The 14,902-nt window shown below is 49.1% G+C and overlaps 1 protein-coding gene and 1 long non-coding RNA gene across 2 annotated transcripts in view; one reads left to right on the top strand and one right to left on the bottom strand.

Annotated features, from left to right (window-relative positions):
• The window catches only part of LOC137152145 (interaptin-like), a 49,340-nt gene that overhangs the window by 8,576 nt on the left and 25,862 nt on the right, over nt 1–14,902 (bottom strand). Inside the window, exon 7 of the mRNA XM_067546699.1 lies at nt 11,115–11,277. Within this exon, the coding sequence (XP_067402800.1) occupies nt 11,115–11,277 (163 nt within the window). The remainder of the gene's footprint in view (nt 1–11,114; nt 11,278–14,902) is intronic.
• LOC137152146 (uncharacterized) overlaps nt 1–14,902 on the top strand; it is a 31,660-nt gene that overhangs the window by 13,294 nt on the left and 3,464 nt on the right. The window contains exon 2 of the long non-coding RNA XR_010919447.1: nt 3,600–3,691. This is a non-coding gene — a long non-coding RNA (uncharacterized lncRNA). The remainder of the gene's footprint in view (nt 1–3,599; nt 3,692–14,902) is intronic.

The raw sequence follows: 14,902 nt of genomic DNA, 5'->3' as shown, positions 1-14,902 counted from the left end.
TTTGGCCTCAGTGATACTTTGAATGTCTAAACGTAAACTCTATAAGCACTCAGATCAGTAACGAGTACTAAATAAATATGTGTATTCAAAAACATTTTCCCTGGGTTTAGCGGGAGAAAAGAATGTATGTACCATACAGTAACTTGTTCTTCCAGATATTTTGTTCCATGTGAATCCCAGTGTGGGTGTGCATCTGCACCATGAGTGCAAAATTGAAATCTTTAATGGCAATCTGTTGGGATGTGCACTCAGCCCTTCTCACTCCCAACCAAGGGTATAAAGGATAGAGCAGCCACAGTTTTCTTGCTAATTCAGAAAATCAGTTTAAGGAAGACTCAGAAAAAGCAAGGATTGCAGGAAGGCAGGTCATGAGATGACACAGACAAAACATTTCAAAGAAACACAGTTACTGTAAGATAGCTAATCATTTTGTTCTTTTTCAAATATTTGCCCATGTGGATCCTACTCTAGGCGACTGACAAGTAGTACTTCATCTGGAAGGTGGGATTAAGTAATCCTAGCTGTCACTATCTAAACTTTGATTGTAATAATATCCTTTGAAATCTGTCATCTGATCTTGTGGCCAGGTCAAAGGAAGTACTCCAAGTGACTGCCTTTTAGATCTCAAATATGGAGATTTCTGTGGCAGTCTGAGTTCTAGTGGAATGAGCTTTGACATTTGAAGGAACAGGTGTATCAGCCATGTGATAAAAGATTGAAATATACTAGGTAATCGATTTAAATATTCTCTGGGAAGAAATGGCTCAATCTGAAACAACTTTGAGAATAAACTTAGAATGAGGTCTCAACAACACCTTATTTCTGTGGAATGTTGTGTAAGGAGCATAGGCCTACCTTGACATAAATAATTGAACATAGGAGAGGCCTCATTTCTTGGAAGACAGGATTAGGGAGGTAAAAGATCAGTAAACTGAAACAGAACATTTGTGCTAACTAAGGTAAGTAAATAGGTCAATACGCTAAGAGACAGAATATCTGAGCTAATTAATGTAAGAGGAGGAATACCCAGGGAAGCATTTACTAACAACGAGATACCAATGGACAAGATATATTGGGAAAGTATAAGGACAAGAGTAACATCATACATGGATAGTGCATGGATTAAGTCTGCTATACAGAGATTGGTTCTTGCAAAGTAAACAAGCCAATCCCAAAACACATGATGCAATGTACAGTAAATGTAATGAGATGTGTAAATGTATATAGAAGAAGAGTGTTTCTGTGTAACTTTGGATCTTTGAGGTACCCTGCAACCTCCTCCTGTGTTTGAATCTGATCAACTCATGTAGCTTTGCTGTATGCCAAATAAAGATCCCTAAGTGACGACATGCAGAGTTGAACTGAGTTCTTGTGAAGCTGAATGGAAAGAGGCCTTGGAGAGAATTCCAACAAGGAGAGCTTAGTGTTTGCTGACACTTGTGACTGATGTAATGGTGACCAAAAAGAGTCATGAGAATAAGGTCTAGACGCCATTCAGAAAGATGTTCAAGGGGAGCGTCCATAAGCCCTGAAAGAGCAACATTAAGATCCCACATGGAATGGGCTCCCTAATTGATGGATAACTAAGAAGCAACTCTTTCAAAAACTAGGTTACAGTAGGATGGGAAAAAACTGAGTATGGCTAGATGTGAGAGTGGCAGCATGCCAAAATCACTGCAAAGTGGACTTAAACGGAACTGATTGAGGCCTGGTCTACACTTACCGGCAAATTCAGCGGCAGTCAATGGGAGTTATGCAAACTATGTAGAGTAGTTTGCAGAACTTATGTCGATTTCCTAAATTCTCTTCTGCATGCCGTCTCCACTACACTGCACTGACAGGAAATGCATACCTGTCGATGCAGCGCTACTCTTTTTTCGGAGGCAGTTCTTCAGATCAACTTCCAGATCAACTGAGCGGGTCTTCACTTCTGCTCAATCAAACCAGATAAATTGATCAGATGGCGGCAGATTTGCCACCTTCAGTGTAGACATAACCTCAGAGGCCAAAAGAGCTTTAAATGCAGCATGTAATGAAGGATCTTAGGAACAGGAGCCTCCAACAAATCAAGCTTGGCTTGACATGATTAAATTGAAAATCTTGTCCACTTTGAGGAGTAAGTTTTTTTCTTGTGAAGGGCATCCTGCTTTGCAATTGGATTTTCCTTGTATCTGTAGTGAAGTCTCTGTGAGTAGCACTTAACAAACCTACATCCAGGATTAGGAATTTGACTTTTGTTCTGAAATATTATGCCTGGACAATTTGAAGTTGAAGGCTGAGATGACATTTGGAGGAGAGTCGTTAGCCAGAATTGCCTTGACCAATAAAGGAGCTCTCAGGATCAGCGTAGCTGCATCCTGTCTGACTTTCTATATCACTCTGGGTACTAGAGAGATCAGAGACAATACAAACATGAGACCTTGATTCCACAGAAAGGTGACTTGCTTGATGCGAATGGGAAGGAGGCAGAGACTAGAAGTGAATAGAGTAACCTTGAGAGATGACTTCCAGTGTCCATTTTATGGTAGTCATTCCAGACCAAGTATGGCAGAACAGGGAAAGATGGCATCCAAAGATAGGGTTCAAAGACAGCTCTAGTCTATCTAGGTTGTGACTTTTAACCTTTAGGTCAACTTTGCTGTCTTGATGATGCCACAGGGTGATTGGCGACTGTACAAGATAATGGCCTTCTTTGAGAGAACCTTCTTCTTCAGAGGATAATCAGTAGACTGTTGTTAAAGAGGAAGCACTCTGTCTGGTCTGAGATTGGTATCCGAAGGTCTTCTTTCAGTGTAAAGCCCCTGTTGTTCAATTGCTAAACAAAGGGCAAGATCTCTATGATGTTCTGTACCTCTTTCAGGATGCATGACACTTGAAACTATGAAGCCTTCCTTGTTATAACTACCATGGACTGAACTGTGATATCAGAAAGTGTCCAGAGCCACATGTAGAGTATTTTTGCCTCCAATTGCCCTTTAATTGCTCCCTAACTTCTGGAGGAATCCTGTTAACAAAGGAGATGCTTCATTTCAGGTAAAAAATGCTTAGCAAATAATGCTTAGTAGTTTGCTATATGTAGTTGAAACAAAATGGAGGGGGAAGCTTTTCTTCCAAAGAGATCTATTTGGGGTTTTTTTGGTAGCCTTTGGTAGGCTAGGCTGACAAGCTTTCTCCCAGACCACCAGAAATTGAGAGATTAGATGTGTATATAATAATAGTATATTAGATGTGTATAGAAAGCCCCTCTGTGGAATTTGGTATCTTTTTTCTTGCTTGTTTTGCAGTTGGGGCAAGTATAGCAGGGATCTGCCGGAGATATTTAGCTGGCTCCAAAATACTTTCATAGATAGGCAGTGCTAACCTATCCAGAGTGGAGGATAGCCAAAAGATGGGGCTTTTCCTTGATCACTAATGTCTCAATCCCCAGTGTCAGCAATTCAAGACAACAGCTCTTGAAGAAGTCAAAATCATCTGGAGCTGGTACTGGAGCCAAAGAGACTGCCTCATTAGATGATGATGGAGCCTTTTGAGTCTTTGCGAGAAGTTGAAGGGTACTGCTCCACTGGTTTGGAACCTGATTTTTTTTTATCATTATTCAGGTGTTCATCATTCCCATCCCTATGAGCTTCTGTAGGAGGTCTTGAAACTAAAGCCAAAGGAGGATGTGACCTTCTATGCTTCACTCTGGAAGGTGAGCCCCAGTTAGTCCAGTATGACCACGGTGGAAAGTTGATATGGATAAGATTGACTAGGTTGATCAGGTTGGTTAAGATATGGTTGGCTGGGCCATTTGCATCCATGCAGGCAGTAAGCTGGGGGCTCTGAAATGAGTGGTTTTCATCTGAAGGGGTAAACAAGCTCCCGATCTTTTTGAGTGAGGACGTGAAGATTTCCAGCTGGATAGGGTGGGGCAACAAAGTGTAGTCATGAGAAGGGAAGAAAGAATAGATTTCCTCTAATGGCAATGCTGAGGTACTGCTATTCACAGATTCTGAACTCGCATGCATGCGGCACACGTGCACCTACTGTGGGATCAAATACACTTGGCCATTATTGGCAGTGCCACAACAAACTCAGGAGCTGCTAGATATGGAGTATTTAGGAACCCTGATACAGGCAGAAGAAATGAGAAGTAGGCTCAAAGAAGCACCCAGGAAACCTGTGATGAATCTGGCCCAAATGTCTCAGGAGTTGAAAAAAAATGCAACGCATCATTTGGCAAATTGGCTTCATCTTTCAATTATGTTCTACAACCTCTTTCCAATTAGTGACTTGAAATTCATTCTATATTTGAGGACAGGTTAGTTCAGAACTTAACTTTCTTTGTTTTTTGAAAGATTGCTGTAGCATTTTTTGCATAGGATACAGAAATCACTGCCATCAAATGGAATTTAAAGACGAAGGGAAATTTTTAAGCAACATCTCAGATGAAAATTAGGGGCAAGTACTACAAACAGAAATAGTGAATGCAAGCTTCAGGAAAACAGGGTTACTTACCAGTAACTGTTGTTCTTCGAGATGTGTTGCTCATATCCATTCCATTATAGGTGTGTGCGCACCCCGTGCACAGATCCCCGGAACTTTTTTCCCTTAGCTAGCCCCGTAGGGTCAGCTCCGGCGCCCCCTGGAGTGCCGCGCTCATGCCGCGGTATATAGGGCGCTGCTGACCCTGCGGCCCCTCAGTCCCTTCTTTCTGCCGACTCCGACAGTGGGGATGGGGGGTGGGTTTGGAATGGATATGAGCAACACATCTCGAAGAACAACAGTTACTGGTAAGTAACCCTGTTTTCTATCTTCGAGTGATTGCTCATATCCATTCCATTATAGGTGATTAAATAGCCATACCTTGGAGGTGGGTAGGAGTCAGCGGTGAGCTACTCTTGCCAGTACTGCTCTGCCGAATCCTGCATCCTCTCTCGCCTGCTGTACGATGGCGTAGTGGGACGTGAAGGTGTGGACTGATGACCAGGTGGCTGCTTTGCAGATGTCCTGCAGGGGCACTCCTCCCAGGAAGGCCGCAGATGAGGCCTGGGCTCTGGTTGAGTGCGCTGTCACAGCTCCTGGAAGCAGCACCTTCGCCCGCTCGTAGCAGGTCCTGATGCAGGCGGTGATCCAGGCGGAGATGCGCTGGGTGGAGACAGGTGAACCCTTCATCCGGTCCGCTACTGCCACGAACAGCTGCGTCGACTTCCGGAATGGTCTGGTCCGCTCGATGTAGAAGGCCAGGGCTCGTCTGACATCCAGCAGGTGCCATCTCCGCTCCTCCTCCGAACCGTGTGGTTTTGGAAAAGACACGGGGAGGAAGATATTTTGGTTATAATGGAACTGAGACACCACCTTGGGTAAGAAGGCTGGGTGTGGTCTCAGTTGGACCTTATCTTTATAGAAGACCGTGTAGGGGGGCTCTGATGTTAAAGCTTTAAGCTCAGAGACCCTCCTAGCCGATGTAATGGCCACCAGGAAGGCTACCTTCCAAGACAGGACGAGCAGCGGGCATGTAGCCAGAGGCTCGAAGGGGGGTCCTGTCAACATGGTAAGGACCAGGTTTAAATCCCAGGGAGGCACCGGGTCGCGGACCTGGGGATAAAGCCTCTCCACCCCTTTGAGGAACCTGACTGACATGGGGTGGGAGAATAGTGACCGCCCTTCCATCGGCATGTGGAAGGCCGAAATAGCTGCCAGGTGCACTTTCAGTGACGCCAGTGCTAGGCCCTGGAGCTTCAGGTGGAGTAGATACTCCAATATCGCCTGTATGGGCGAGGTGGACGGTAGGACACCCTGGGATTCCGCCCAACAGGTGAAACGCTTCCACTTGGCCCGGTACACGACCTGTGTGGAAGGTTTCCTGCTGCCCAACAGGATATGTTGGACCTGCGCCGAGCAGGCTCTCTCCCCCTCCGTCAGCCAGAGAGTCTCCATGCCGTCAGGTGGAGGGAGTCCAGGTCCGGGTGCAGCAGGCGACCCTGGTCTTGAGAGAGCAGGTCGAAGCGCCTCGAAAGTGGAAGTGGCGTGTCGACAGACAGGTCGAGCAGCATACTGTACCAATGCTGTCGTGGCCACGCTGGCGCAATCAATATCATATCCGCTCTGTCCCTCTTGATTTTCAAGAGGACCTTGGGCAAGAGTGGAATGGGGGGGAACGCATATAGGAGGGCCCCCGTCCATTCTAAAAGGAACGCGTCGGAAAGGGAGCCCGGCTCGCGACCTCGGAGCGAGCAAAACCTCGGGCACTTCCTGTTCCAGGACGACGCGAACAGGTCCAGTTGGGGAACCCCCACTTCCGGAAGATGAAAGCCACTACCTCCGGGTGCAGTGACCAGTCGTGTCGGGGTAAGAACGACCTGCTGAGGCGATCTGCCTCGTCGTTCCTGACCCCCGGGAGGTGAGAGGCAGAAATGTGAAAACCATGCCTCACGGCAAAATCCCAAAGTTGAATAGCTTCTTGGCAAAGAGTCGATGAGCGTGCTCCCCCTTGCCTGCTGATGTAAAACATGGCCGCCGTGTTGTCCGTGAGGACCTGAACTGTCCTGTCTTTGAGGAAGTTGATGAACACCTTGCAGGCCAAGCGGACTGCTCTGAGCTCCCTGACATTTATGTGGAGAGCTTTCTCTTGTATTGACCACAGCCCCTGGGTGCTCAGGTCTTTGCTGATGTGGGCTCCCCACCCGCTGTCCGAGGCGTCCGTTATTAACGTGACTGAGGGAGCTAGGTCCCTGAACGGAACACCTTTCAGCACCTCCCTTGGGTCCTTCCACCAATCTAGGGAGGACAATACCTGGGCGGGAACCGTTACCACCTTGTTCAGTCTGTGTCTGGCCGGTACATAGACTGAGGCCAGCCACCCCTGGAGAGGCCTTAGCTTGAGGCGAGCTAGCCTCACCACATATGTACATGCCGCCATGTGTCCCAACAGCTGAAGGCAATGCCTGGCTGTCGTCGTGGGGGACCTGCGAAGATCGGTGATTATGGCGGTCATGGTCTCGAACCTGGTTTGAGGGAGGAAGGCTCTGGCCTCTCGTGCGTCTAATATGGCCCCTATAAACTCTATGCGCTGCACCGGGGTGAGAGTAGACTTCTGCTCGTTGATGAGTAACCCCAGTCTGGTGCACGTGGCGCAAGTAAGGGCTAGGCTGTCCTTGACATGGGCCCTGGACTTGCCCCGGATCAGCCAATCGTCCAGGTAGGGGAAGATCTGGGCCCCTCTGCGGCGCAGGTGGGCCGCTACCACTGCCATGCATTTTGTGAACACTCTCGGTGCAGATGAGAGGCCAAATGGCAGGGCAGAGAACTGGTAGTGAAAACCAGCTACCATGAACCTTAAAAATTTTCTGTGGTCTTGAAGGATTGTTATATGGAAGTATGCATCCTTCAAGTCGAGGGCGGCATACCAGTCCCCTGGATCTAGGGTGGGAATAATGGAAGCTAGGGAGACCATATGGAACCTGGAACGCCTGATAAACTTGTTTAGGCGACGCAGATCCAAGATAGGTCTTAGACCTCCCTTGGCCTTGGGGATCAGAAAGTACCGAGAATAGAATCCCCTCCCCTGTTCCTGTATAGTAACCTCCTCTATTGCGCCCAGCATGAGGAGGGAATTGACCTCTTGTATGAGAAGTTGCTCGTGAGATGGGTCCCTGAAGAGGGACTGGGTTGGGGGAAATTGTGGGGGGGAAGCCGTAAGTTGCAGTGCATGGCCCCTGCGAACTATGCCGAGGACCCATTGGTCGGTAGTAATCGCTTCCCACTCGGCTATGTAAGGCCGGAGCCTGTATAGGAAGGGTCTGGGTTGATCCAAGGGGGGAATAAGTGCCGCCCTCGTGCACCCCGTCAAAACTTCTTATGGGGTGCCCCGCCTTTATTAGGGCCTTGCTGTGACCCTTGATATGGCCCTCTGTCACGGCGGTTAGGCGCCCGGTACCTCTCCCTACCCCTCCTGGGTTGGGTAGGCCTAGGAGGTAGCCTCAGCGGAGGTTGCTGTTGCCTCTGCACCTGAGGCCTATTCTGGCGCCTCGAGGCCTGAGGCGTGTATAACCCCAGGGATCTCAGGGTGGCTCGAGAGTCTTTTAAAGCATGAAGCTTTTCATCAGTCCTCTCCGAAAAGAGGCCGGCATAGTCAAAGGGGAGGTCCTGTATGGCTTGTTGGACCTCCTGGGTCAACCCTGAGGCTTGGAGCCAGGAGCAGCGGCGCATGGCAATGGCCGAAGCGATCGCCCTGCTGGCTGTATCCGCAGCGTCACTGGCGGACTGTAGAGCCGCCCTAGCCACCGCCACTCCTTCCTGTGTCACCATGGCGAAATCTGTGGCCTGGTCGGGGGGCAGCCCCGCAGAGAACCTCTGTAAAGAGGACCACAAGTTTAAATTGTACTTTCCCATGAGGGCCTGGTGATTAGCTACCCTCAGTTGTAGGGCCGCAGTAGAGTACATTTTGCGCCCAAACAGGTCCAGCTTTTTGCTGTCCTTGTCCTTAGGGGTGTTACCCTGACCCCCTTGACGGTCCCGCTGGTTCACCGCATCTACTATAAGTGAACCTGGAGCGGGATGGGTGTACAAAAATTCAAACCCCTCCTTTGGCACATAGTACTTTCTCTCAGCCCCTTTCGAGGTGGGAGCTAGTGAGGAGGGGGTTTGCCAGAGGGTCTTCGCGAGTTTCATAACCCTCTCGTGGACCGGCAGTGCCAAGCGTGAAGGGCCTGCTGTGTCAGAGACCCCAAAGAGGGGATCCTCCTCCTCTGACATCTCTTTAATTTCCAGACCCAGATTGTCTGCTACCCTCCTCAAGAGGTCCTGGTGGCCTTTAAAATCAAAGAGGGGGGCTCTAGTATCCCTGGCTGCCGCCTCGTCTGGAGAAGAGGAGGAGGACTGTGGAATGGGTCCTGTGGATGGCCCTTCCTCTGGGTCAGATTCCCCCTCAGAGGGGTGACCCTCCTGTGGGTCTGTAGTGGGGCCCATAGGTGGAGCCACCGAGGTATGTATAGAGGTGGTCCCCGGCCCCATCTGGGTACCCCACGGCCCCCAGTATGGCCATTGCCAGGGGCCCTGGGGCCAGGCAGGTGTTGGTGCAGGCACCTGCTGGCTCAGCTCCATCCTTCCTCTCTTTGAGCTCGAGTCACTTCGCCGGTGCTTTTGAGCTCTGGAAGGGGAGCGGCTCCTCGATGAGGAGGACCTTCGGTGCCGACGTCTGCGGTGCCTGCGAGGGGAGGGGCTGCTGGAAGAGCTGTAGCTGTCATGGCCCCTCCCTCTAGACAACTTTTGAGTTTTCTTTCCCGATCTTGATCGGGAGCGGTGCCGACGGCGACGTCGCGACGTAGACCTGGAACGCGACGTCGGTGCCGTGGCGCTTGGTGCCGAGACTGTCGGTGCCGAGACTGTCGGTGCCGTGGCGCTCGGTGCCGAGACTGTCGGTGCCGAGGCTGTCGGTGCCGAGACTGTCGGTGCCGAGGCTGTCGGTGCCGAGGCTGTCGGTGCCGAGGCTGTCGGTGCCGAGGCTGTCGGTGCGGGGGAATGCTGAGCGGCGGGACTCCGCACCGGGGTGCCCAAGTCCATGCTCCTGTCCCCACTCGAGGCGGAACTGTATCTCCTTCGCCTCGAGCGTTTTTCCCTGGACCGCCCTCGGTGCCGCGGTGCCGGGGAGCTCGACGACTGTGAGTCGGAGCTGGGAGGGGAGCTCGCTCTCTCGACCCTCCCTGGCCGTCTGGGGGGAGACCTCGATTCCTGTCTCCGCCACCCACCGGGGTAACCCAACGCGGGTTTGCCCCGAGACACCGGTCCCGGAACCCTCGGCCGAGGGGGGGACGGAGGCGTAGTCAGGCCCATGAGGGCGCGAGCCGCAGCGAAAGCCTCCGGTGTCGACGGCCCTTGCAGAGGCGCTCCCCTACCCCCAGGAGTCAGGGGAGGCTCTCTGCGAGGAGATGCCGGTGCCGGTGCCGGAGTCCTCTCCACGGCACGTGGCTGGGGCATCTCCCATTGGACCCCCTGCTTTCCCGGTAACAGGGGGGAGTCCATGTGAGCGGCCTCACGCCGCTTTTTCTTCGTCGGTGCCGATACGCTCGGTGCCGCCGATGCCGGTACCTTTGATGCCGGTGCCGTTGATGCCGGTGCCGTTGATGCCGGTGCCGGCAGAGCGCTCCGCACCGATGAGACACTCGGTGCCGCCGGGGAGCGCGACGGTTCGGAGTCCGGCCGGAGCGCGGATTCCATTAGGATCGCCTTCAAGCGGGCGTCCCTCTCCTTCTGGGTCCTGGGCTTAAAGGACCTACAGATTTTGCATTTTTCCTTCCTGTGTAATTCCCCCAGACATCGAAGGCAACGGTCATGGGGGTCACTAACAGGGAAGGACTTTGCACATTGAGTGCAGGCTTTAAAGCCTGTGGAGCCAGGCATGGCTCCGTTCTAGCCCCTAAGGGCACTATCAACTACTCTACTAACTATCTTATCTCTAAAACAAAAAACTCTAACAAAAGGGCTAACTGTGAGGAATGCTACTTGCGTTTGAATGCAAGAGGCAGGCGTTCCGTTGACCGTCACTGGCGGAAAGAAGGAACTGAGGGGCCGCAGGGTCAGCAGCGCCCTATATACCGCGGCATGAGCGCAGCACTCCAGGGGGCGCCGGAGCTGACCCTACGGGGCTAGCTAAGGGAAAAAAGTTCCGGGGATCTGTGCACGGGGCGCGCACACACCTATAATGGAATGGATATGAGCAATCACTCGAAGATAGAAACTGCTGATTTAATAAGAACACGCATATTTAAAAAATGCTAATTTCTCAGTTTGAATTACATGCTGATGTATTCATATTTACATTTTACCACTCTAGAGAGCGAGGAAGAGAGAGAATTTAATTGGCCTACTTTTTTCATGTGCTTCAGAAATTTATAGATGTTCTATAATTTGGATCAGATGTCCTTTGTAGTCTCAAATGTTTATTGTACTAAGAAAATGAACTGAGTATAGTCTGAACATTACTACAGTGTAAAAATATAGACTCCTAGATGTTTTAATGTAAGGCAATGGAAAAGGATCATCACATTAATCTATGCTATCTCCATTGTACTAACTGTTTTTGGAGGGATTTTTTATATGCAAGACCAGTTGGTCATTCCCTATCCCATTCTTACTATGTTCAGTTGCTTGTTAAGTTCCAAGAGCTGGGAACGTAGCTCAGCATTCTCTGTGGTCAGGGATGCATAATCATCCATCATTTTGCTTCTTAAGAAACGATCCTGCTCTGCCAGTAGATCTTTCTCTCGCACTTGCTGATGAAGAAAACTTATCTCACTTCTGATCAGAAAAAATGCACAGAGAAAATGACTTAAGAATTTTTCTATCTGAAAATGACAAACAAGCCATATTTTTTAAAGGTACATATGACATTATTCAGAAAGCTGTATAAAATGTCCTAACATTAAGATCCAATTATAAGGTTCCTATAATAGGATCTTAATGTTAAGACATTTAATACAGTTTTCTAAAAACTCTGAATTATTTCATTAAAATCAGCCCTTTCCATAAACTTTGTATGCTAGATCTGCCAAAAAGCAACCTAACACTGTTAATTATATTATACAACCTAACACTGTTAATTATATTATACAATCTATCTAGGGCTGTTCATTAAGAATTAATTCTAAAAACAAGGATGAATCACTAGCAAGGCACATCTTGCTTGTAGGAGGGCATTCTGCTGTAACAATGGAAAATTACTGTAATGCATATGCACACGCACATACTCTCTTTTTCTCTCAAAACAAAGAAATCAAAGAAATTACCAGTACCCAAATAAAATATATTACACAATTTAATAGCCCTCAGGATATGCAATAATGATAAAATCAGTTAAAATTATTCAAAATTTCGTACCTGAACACTAACAAGAAACCCAAAACGAATGCTACTATGTGACATTTCTAAAGATCTGAAGATATGTATTATCAGTCTTAAATCATTTTTATTTTATATTTGAAGCCAGATTTGATCTGACTGATTTGGGCCACTTGCAAGCATTGCATAGCTGCGAGAGCATCTCGATAGCTAAGCTGGGTTTACAGTTGTTTTGCACTGCTAGAGCACCCTCGTTTTCCCCTACCACATGTATCCCTCTTTCCCCTGCCCACACACACACACCCCAGTTTCCTCCTCCCTCCTACACCACACATTCCCCAGCATACACAGCTCCCTCTCCCTCCTATACCCCATGTTTCCCCACACATGTACAAGTTTTCTTCCCTCTCATGTCTCTCATGTTCCCCTGCTCGCACACCCTCCAGTTTCTCCATCCTGTCCTCATATTCCCAAGCTCACATATACATCCTTAGTTTACCACTTCTCTACTGAGCCAGTCAGGCGCAATGATGAATTTTTAGAAGAAATATTTAGGATTAATAGTCATTTTTTCATTATTTTTCATAGCTGAGAAGGAAAAATAAAATGTTGTCTTTTAGAGAAACTGAAGAATTGCCCCTTTCAAAATGTCCACCATCTTCCATTGCTCCTAATAGGAATGAAGCCAAGCTGCCCTCAGGGAAGATGGTAGCCCCTCTATCCTGTCAGGACTCAAGAAAGAAGTACTGTTAAGAATATGAGAAAAAATGCTTACTAAACTTCCGTAACTGTTGTTCTTCGAGATTGTTGCTCATGTCCATTCCATGCTAGGTGTGCGCATGCTGTGTACACAGTTGCCAGAGATTTTTCCCTCAGTGGTATCCATAGAGTTGGCTCTAGCGTCCCCTGGAACCATGCACATATGCACTGGTATAAGGGGCATTGCTGGCTCCACATCCTCTCAGTTCCTTCTTCCTGGTAACTCCAACAGAGGGGTAAGGAGGGTGGGTCATGGAATGGACATGAGCAACACATCTCGAAGAACAATTATGGAAGGTTAGTAACCGTTTTTTCTTCTTCGAGTGCTTGCTCATGTCCACTCCATTCTAGGTTACTCACAAGCAATATCCCCAGAAGTGGGGTCAGAGTTCATGGACGTGGTGATTGCAACACTGCTCTCCAAAAGCCGGCATCGTCATGGACCTGCTGGGTGATGGTGTAGTGGGTCGTGAAGGTATGAACGATAACCATGTTGTGGCTCTGCAGATGTCCTGGACTGGTACTTGCGCGAGGAATGCTGCTGATGAAGACTGGGTTCTCATGTAATGAGTGTAATGTATAGAAGGCGAGGGCCTGCCTATCATCCAATGTATGGAGCCAATATTCCTCAGTGGTCTTGTGAGGTTTCAGAAAGAAGGCAGGAAGAAAAATGTCCTGGTTGCAGTGGAATTGCGACACCACCTTTGGTAGAAAGGCCAGATGGGGGTATAGCTGAACCTTGTCCTTCAAAAACACTATATAAGGGGGTTCTGACGTCAGAGCTTTGATCTTGGAGAACCTTCTGGCCAAGGTGATCATCACCAGGAAGGTGACCTTCCAAGAGAGAAGCAACATGGGGCAAGATGCTAACAGCTTGAAGGGAGGTCCTGTGAGCCTTGACAGGACCAGGTTTAAGTTCCATGGAGGAATCTGGTCACAAACCTGAGGGTAGAGCCTTTCTAGGCCCTTGAGAAACCTGACCATCATTTTGTGGGAGAACACTGATCTGCCCTGCACTAGGGGGTGGAAGGCTGAGATGGCTGCCACGTAGACCTTAATAGATGAGAGAGTCAGACCTTGATGTTTTAGGTGAAGCAGATAGTCCAAGATAGACTGTAGAGAAGACCAAGATGGAGAGAGAATCCATTCAGAGGCCCAACAAGTGAAACGTTCCCATTTGGCCACATAGGCAGCTCTGGCGGAAAGTTTTCTTACCAAGCAAGACTTATCGGACCTGTTCCGAGCAGATCTGCTCCTCAGGGTTCAGCCACACAGCAACCATGCCATCAGGTCCAGCGAGGTGAGGTTCAGGTGACGTAACTGGCCATGTTCTTGTGAAATCAAGTCCAGGTGGTGTGGGAGCACGAGTGGAGCTGCCACTGAGAGGTCTAGAAGCATATCACACCAAAGCTCTGACATGGCCATAGCTATCAAGATAACCTTTGCCTTGTCCCGCTTGATTTTCAGGAGGACTTTGTGAACCAAGGGGATCAGTGGGAAGATTTATAATAGGGAATCTGCCCACGAGAGTAGGAAGGCATCGAAGAGGGAGCCCCTGTTGAGCCCATGTAGAGAAGAGAACTGATGGCATTTCCTGTTCTGCCTGGTGGTAAACAAGTCCACCTGGGGAGGCCTCCATTTCTGGAAGATGATACTGACAACCTCATGGTAAAAGGAAAAAGATCTGCTGAGGCAATCTGCCAGTGTGTTCAGGGCTCCGGTGAGATGTGACACCTAGAGATGAATGGCGTGTTTCACGCAGAAGTCCCATAGTCAGAAGGCTTCCCAGCACAGGGCTGAAGATCAAGCCCCTCCCTGCTTGTTGATGTAAAACACTGATGTAGTGTTGTCTGTTAAGACCTGCAGCACCTTGTCTGAGATCAGGGGAAGGAACACCTGGCAAGCCAAGTATACCGCCCTGAGTTCCCTGGCATTTATATACAGGGAGAGCACTGGAACCAAAGGCCCTGAATCCTGAGATTGTCAAGGTGGGCTCCCCCCCCAGGTCTGACACATCCGAAACTAAGGTTACTGATGGATGCGGGGCAGCAACGGACCCCGTTCATTACGGAACCAAGGGTCTCTTCACCAAGTCAGCGAAGCAAGGACCGGCAGCAGAATCATAAGTATCAAGTCCAAGTGATATCTGCTGAGGGAATAGACTGGTGCTAGCCATATCTGTAGGGGTCTGAGGTGTAGCCTTGCATATTGTACCCTATAGGTACATGCTGCCATGTGACCCAACAGTTTGAGAGAAACCTGAATGGGCGTTAGTGGGTGGGTTGTGACCTTGCAGATCAGGTCTGACATAGCTTGGAATCTGGCC

This window comes from Emydura macquarii, unplaced genomic scaffold (assembly GCF_026122565.2).
Source record: "Emydura macquarii macquarii isolate MOO-44397 ecotype Brisbane River unplaced genomic scaffold, CSIRO-AGI_Emac_v2 contig_1146, whole genome shotgun sequence".
Taxonomy (NCBI): Eukaryota; Metazoa; Chordata; order Testudines; family Chelidae; genus Emydura; species Emydura macquarii.
This window is presented reverse-complemented; position numbering and strand designations above follow the sequence as displayed.